Source organism: Calidris pugnax, unplaced genomic scaffold (genome assembly GCF_001431845.1).
Source record: "Calidris pugnax isolate Ruff unplaced genomic scaffold, ASM143184v1 scaffold54, whole genome shotgun sequence".
NCBI classification, from domain to species: domain Eukaryota; kingdom Metazoa; phylum Chordata; class Aves; order Charadriiformes; family Scolopacidae; genus Calidris; species Calidris pugnax.
Genome location: NW_015090864.1, coordinates 13,075,226 through 13,082,181, shown reverse-complemented (window position 1 = coordinate 13,082,181; position 6,956 = coordinate 13,075,226). Strand labels below are relative to the sequence as shown.

The following is a 6,956-nucleotide window of genomic DNA, read 5'->3' as shown; positions in this document are numbered from 1 at the left end:
AGGACCTGAATTTCACCACCGGGTGGCGCCAGCGCAGTAACCAAGCCCAAGCCGCGCGGTTGCCATGGCGAGTATGGGCAGCCCGGACGAATTTTTACGACACCAGCGCCCCCCCCCCCCCGCCGCCCCCCCGAGCCCTCTGCCCGCTCACCCCCTCCTACCGGGGATCCTCCGTTTGCCGGGATTTCTTGCCCGATGGAGCCCCAAAACTGTTGCAAACCGTCTTTTCCATACTTGCCTGCCTCAGAGAAGGGGAAGGATGAGTCGTTTCTCTCCAACATTTTAAAAGCCGACTTAACTGTAGCCCTTCAGCACCCACAGCCCCGGTTTGGGCTCTCCTGCTCTCCTGCTCGTCACCCAACTCCCTCAAATCTCTTCGTGTCGTCCTGATGAAGAGGATCCCGTCGCTCACCCAGGCCCCGCGTAAGGGCTGGGGTACTTCAGAAGCTGTAAAGGCAGCAGTGGGTTTGGTGTTGGAGAGTGCCAGCTTTGCCAAAACCAGTGACAGATTCGCCCTGGGAAACTGCATACACTGAGGACATATGGGACTATGGCCTTTTGGAGGGGTTGCTGGGGGGAAACTGGTGGGGAGGGCATAGGTGCGAGGATGTGCTTGTAAAATGGGGAGTTACTGAAAACACGGAAGAGTCAGGAAATCCAGATTCCTCCCCTAGACTCTCCCTTAAGTTTCCTTAGCCCGGGTATCATTACTGCAACTTCTGCCTCCTAAGAAGAAATTTGACTATTAATTCACTAGTGTTTTGAGATCATAGATAAGAGACTTGTAGGAGTGAAAAAGTATTATCTCAGCCTTCAAAAAGCTTGGTTCAGCATTTGACCTTAGGTACTAGTTTCTGAAGTGATTTGACTATCCTTAGTCACCTCAGATTATGGCTCCACATTTTAATACCAGACAGTAGTTATTTCCATAACACCATAGCATTTATGATGTGTGATCCTTTCTGCTGAACTAGTGAAATTCATACACCTGATTACAGTAATGATGGGCATTTATAAAAGCTTAAGTAAATAGAGCTGTCTGAACATTTCTAATTGAGTTCTCTTACAGGCTGCCTAGAACTTATCATGACCACACGCAGGGAGTCAGTGCTGTTTAGTATTTCATCCTTGGGTAATCATCTGTAAATCACCTACTTTATTTTTCTTAGGCTCATCCTGTTGCTTTCAGGGTGACCTTTTGTTGCCCAGCCTCTTTAATTTTAGGAAGAGGTGTGCTGTCTTTTCCATGCCATCCAGTTTTGGTACACAGGGCAAAAAAAGAGGGAGCATGGCCAGGATGGGCAATGGAGAGAGACTGTTCCTCACTTGCTTCCCTGTTGGGCCAGAAGCTGGATGGGCCACAGCGGGTGGGAGTGGAGGAAGCGTGTGCCTAGAGAAGCAGAGCCCGCGTGGCTCTGGAAACGGGGTGCAGGAGCAGGGCATGCTGCAGGCAGGCTGTAACAGGCACTTTGGAAACTGGTTGTCATTCTACAAGCTGGTTTGACTGGCCCACATGGAGCTTTCCTCCAGCGTGATCTTGAGTGTAGGTGAGCTTTCACTCCAGGAACATCTTTTGTCATTTTTCAATATTCATTATAACCAGTTTGCTTTTTCCCCATATTAGGTGGCCTGTCCATCCCATATGAAATTCCATGTCTTTATTGGTTAAGAAGGTTAACTTACTGGGCAGGTTAGGTTTGGCTTTTGCACTTCTTTGTGAAAGAAGTTTTTTGTGTTTTTTGTCAGCTACTGATTCCTTTTTAAATCTGGGCTCTCAGTACTGGTTTCCTCTTGTGAAAAACTGTTGTCAATTTTTCCAACTCGCCTTCAGGTGTCTAGTGAGGTGTCTGCCCCGGCGAGTCTGGAAAGAGCCTGGGCTCTGAAGCTGCCTGGATCACGCTGTGGGTAGTGTACACACAGAGGTGCCTCTGCCTACAGCTTTCCTACCCCACCTGGGAGACATTTTAGGACCAGTCAAGCACATTTGAAGAAATCTTTAATGGGTGAGCAGCCCGATACTTTGATTTTAAAATACTGCATAAGAAAGAAGGAGAAAAAGACTCCTTGCATGCCAGTCTTAGCCTTCATAGACTTCCCAGAAAGCCTGGCCACGTTCATACTATTTCAATATATAAGAATTTCCCAATTCCTCCCTGTCTGAAGTACCTTCCCTTCCCTGACTGATTATCCAAGCTCCAGGGAAGCTTACCCTGCACAGGGAAAACTTTGGAGCAGGTTGCAGAACACTTCCAGGTAGCTCCCAGGGACTCCACAGCAGGACCCCGGGAAGGTGTGATGTCCCTCCTGAGGCTCTGCAGCACACCTGTGCCACACTGCCTCTTTTTAAAAGGCCCACTGGCAGGTGGGCCAGCTCCTTTTGAGGCTGCAGGATTATTCAGTTGTTACAGCAGGAGAACAATCCATAGGATTTCCTTTTGAAACAGGAACATGTAAAGCTGGGAGGCATCCTAGGAGGAAAAGGAACACTCTAAAGGTATGTTGCTTACCAGAGAAGTTAAAAAACCAACATCCTGAAACGTGTTTCTGTGCAAGTTTAGTCACTCTCCTGAATGGAGCAGTTAGTTAGACCTCTCTGTGAGCTGCAGGAGGCTCTTGGTTGCCGTCTATCCAGCTCTCCAAATGTTGCTACACAAGCTGTGTTGTGGAGCCACATCAGTGATAATGAAGCTTTCCCTTAGCTGTCGTGAGCTGCTGTGGCTGCCAGGGCGTGGGGGTGCTGCCCCTGCCCGTGGGTGAGCCCCCCCCCAGCAGGGATGCTGTGGGATGCCAAGGGCATTCCTGCTCCGCAGGCGGGGGCTTGTGCCATGGATCTGCTGGGAATATTTTTAATAGCTCTTTGGCAAATTTAGGGAGAAGGCAGTTTATCATCTGACCTTGAAAGGTAACGTGTAACTCCTAACACCTCACCAATGTATTTTGGACCCTCATAGCAAATTTATATTTAAAGTCTGATAAAGGGTATCATCATAATGTGAAGTTGGGTGTAGCTGTGGATTTTTATTTGTATACCTGAATGCCTTACTGTTGGTTTTCTGATTATTTGTTTCCCTAGACACAAATTTTATGTTGATTCACAAAAATCTACACCTGTTAATTAACTTCTCTAGCACCATTTCCCCAGGTTTGTGTTTCTAGCAATTTAAATTTTGTCTCATTTTTATTTGTTTAACCTTTGCATGATTATGCAGTCACTTCCAAATGCCAAAGCAGGCATCTTGTTAACCTAACTCTGAGGCTCCTTTCCTACTAAGTCCACCTGCAGCACCTCTTCCCTCATTCCAGTAGGTAGCTTAAACCACCGAGCTTCTTCCTATATTTTACTAGAAATCCTTTTATCTCGGCACTAGCAACCTGTACCAGCAGTCTTCCATTCTATGAGAATTTGTTTAGATGGGTCTCTCGTTGTGGCTGCACCTCCCCTGTCTCTTCCTCACTAGAACCCACTGGAGGGGAAGGAACACGGATTTTTGTCTGAAGAAGTGACTGTGATTCCATATGTGGGGCTTCCCCAGCAGGAGGAACACCTCTACCTTAGCCCCACTGACAGCAGAGAAAATAGCCACATTGATTTAAACATTTCAACAACTGTTAAAAAACGCTTCCAGCAATACTGAAAAGTACTAGGGCCTTTTCAACTTACAGGTATGTCAATAATCTGATCCTGGTCAATTGGTGTATAAATAGGCACCATGCACCAATGGCAGTGGAACATCCTTTGCCACTTGCGTAGTTAAAATTATTTTTCCCTCCAAGGAGTTAGAGATTGGCATTTTAAATTCCTCCTTTTCATGATCCCGGTAACTTTGTAGAAGTGGAGGAGTCTATTAAGTTATGGGATCTTTGAAAGGGACACCAATAATCAAGTCAGTGCTCAATGGAACAAGGTTTTTCCCACAAATCATGATTGATATCTGTGTCATTAGTAGGGTAGCTGCCCATCTCTTATCATGATTGACAGGTTAATAAGGGACCTGGGGCTATCTTTTCACTGCAAGCACACAACCTAACCAATTGCTTTTAAATGATTGCTAATTTGACAGAATATAAGCAGAAGGCATAAAAATATCTGGAATAATGTCTAATGCAGCTTTTACTTCTGGTATTCCAAGTGATCTCATTTTAGAAAACAGATTAGAATGTAGTTAATAGATTTTTTTTTTTTTTTTTTTTTTTTTTTAGATCCTCAGTTTTTAAAGAAAATCTTGTAGTTGTTCTTTGGTTCAATTAGGAGCAAAAGAGAAGGGAGTTTTGTAATGCAATTGTCCTGTAAAGGAAAATGTTTTAAATTGGGGAGATTATGTGAGCAGACCACCTGTAGGGCATTCATAGCTCTTTTCTATAATGCTCCAAGCCATGCCTTGCTGCCTGCGGTCTGGCTAACAATGCAGGGAAAAGCTGTTTAAAAGGCTGTTCTCCCTTTTCCCTCTGGTGTTCACTAACTGTTACAAGTCTTCCTCTTAAAATAAAAAAAAAAAAAAAGTCCCACGTCCCTTTAATTGAAGAACTTTAAGGCTCCATGGTGGCCAATTGGTCTGCAACAAGAGGAACCAGGCAGCAGGGAAAGAAACTTCAGACTATACATCACGTTTGGTGAAGAGAAAAGATCAAAGTTTTCCCAAACTCAAAAGAAACCAAGTTCCCTACAGATTAACCCTATTCATTTAGCTCCTCTTAAAGGAATGATGTTCTGAGCCACTGGGCAGACAGGTAAAAAGTTCAACAATTGCCAAAGCATTCTTCTGTTAATTCAACAGCCTTCTGCTCAAATAAATTAGCTTAGTCCTGACAGAAGAACAATACCTTTTCTCTTGAAAAAGGACCATATTTGATATACAAAAGTTAAGTATGAAAGGTTAAGATGTTAGTTTAATCTGTTAAGAAGAGATTGATCTAACAAATCTCAACTTGCTGTTCCATCGTAGTAGATGATCTATGAATTTAAAACATTAACCTTTTACACTTCAGTATGCATCCCCGGAAAGGCAGGTGCTTACAGAAGCGTAGACAACAGATATGAGAAGTGTGTGTGCACATTCCTAAAATAACACCTATTTTAAAAGGATACTTAACATGCCGTGTGAGATGACGCTTTTGTAAAGGCTCAGTTTAAAGACACTGTCATCTTTCAAAAAGGAGAGGAGAACTATGGTAAGGCACCTCCCAGTTTTGGCAAACACTTTTTCAGAACAACTTGTTGAATGACTTGTTTTTCCTTGTGTCTACAGATCTCACTGCTTTAACAGCCACCTATTACACAGTAATGACTGGAGCATGAACGTAGCTTGTAGTTTATAGAACCACCTAAAGACACAGCAGCTGGAATAACCAGGGCAGGAGGAGGGGAAAAGCTTGAAAAAGTCATTTATCAAAAGTCATTTTATTGACAAAATAGAATACTCATATTTGCTCTTACAGGGGTAGCCTCTACACTTTTTTACAAAAAAATTTACAGACTGTATAGCTTTGGATATATACATATTTTACACATCTGTACAAGGTAACAAATAATTATATAAATACATCCTTTAATGTAGGAAACCCGTATTTAGCTGGGGTGTATAATTAAGACATGTTTTGATTCAGTCTGTATTGTAAGGCATTTGCCTGGTCATCAATATCCCAAAAACCTGCAGTCCCAGCGGACTCCCACCTCGGGATGGGGGGGTGGGGAAGGAAGACCCTCCCTCCCATGAGGGAAGAGCTGCTGTTAGTCCAGAGTGAATCAGAAGCCGCTGTGACTTGCCCTCTGCAAGACACGGGTGAGCCTCTACCCTCCTCTGCCAGCAAAATAATAAGCTGGCTCCTTGAAGTACATGCTCCCTGCATATGAATGGAGGGGAAGGAGGAGGGGGCTGGAGCCTGGGGCCTCTGCCAGCTGCATTGTTCTATACAAGCTGTGGCTAATAAGGACCATTAGGGGTTCATTAATGGCACCAAACAGTGAGGGGGCATTTTAGGCAGGCCAGTGTCCCTCATTCCCTAACCTTTGGCCTCTTTCCCCCTCCTCACACTTGAGAAAGGGGCATCTGCTTGGGGTAGGAGACAGAGCTGGCGGTGCCCGACCTCCACGTCAGGCCGGTGCTGACATCGCTGTAGAGGGAGCCCCCGCCGCCAGCCCCAAGTCCTCCTGCGGCGGCGATGGCCGCCTGCCCACCTGCTCCTGCCCCTGTGCCCCCTGCCACAGCAGCACCTTTGCTGGCCCAGCAGCAGCGGGTGCAGAGGGCCCGCCAGGACTCGAGGGTCTTGCCAGACCAGACCCAGACACCGGAGGTGATGCCCACCACCAGGCACATGAAGTACTTGAGCATGAAGACAGCATAGTCAGGGCGGCGGGCCTGGTCGGGCTGCTGGTCGCGCAGGCAGGGGCAGTTGTGCGTGGCCTCCCAGCGGGGCCGGTTGTGCTGCTCGTAGAAGAGGCAGGCGACCACGCTGGCGGCTGGCACGGTGTAGAGCACGGTGAAGAGGCCCAGGCGTATCATCAGCTTCTCCAGCTTGTGGGTCTTGGTGGGGCCACCCTGCTGCTTGATGACGCTGCGGATGCGGAAGAGCGAGACGAAGCCGGCCAGCAGGAACATGGAGCCGATGGCCAAGTAGATGAGCAGCGGGGCCAACACAAAGCCCCGCAAGTTCTCCAGGCTCTGGTTGCCCACGTAGCAGATGCCGGCCACGGGGTCCCCGTCCACAGAACTGAGCGCCAGCACAGCGATGGACTTGACGCTGGGGAGCAGCCAGGCAGCCAGGTGGAAATACTGGGCATAGCCGGCGATGGCCTCGTTGCCCCACTTCATGCCGGCGGCCAGGAACCAGGTGAGGGAGAGGATGACCCACCAGATGGAGCTGGCCATGCCGAAGAAGTAGACGAGCAGGAAGACCACGGTGCAGAGGGCCGGGCCGGTGCTCTCGTACCGAACGTGCTCGGCCACCGCCAGCTCCGG

General features: G+C 47.3%; 1 protein-coding gene across 1 annotated transcript in view; it reads right to left on the bottom strand.

The window, feature by feature from the left end:
- Positions 1-5,379: 5,379 nt before the first annotated feature.
- FZD8 (frizzled class receptor 8) overlaps positions 5,380-6,956 on the bottom strand; it is a 2,729-nt gene continuing 1,152 nt past the window's right edge. Inside the window, exon 3 of the mRNA XM_014944872.1 lies at positions 5,380-6,950. Within this exon, the coding sequence (XP_014800358.1) occupies positions 6,027-6,950 (924 nt within the window). The 3' untranslated portion in view covers positions 5,380-6,026. The remainder of the gene's footprint in view (positions 6,951-6,956) is intronic.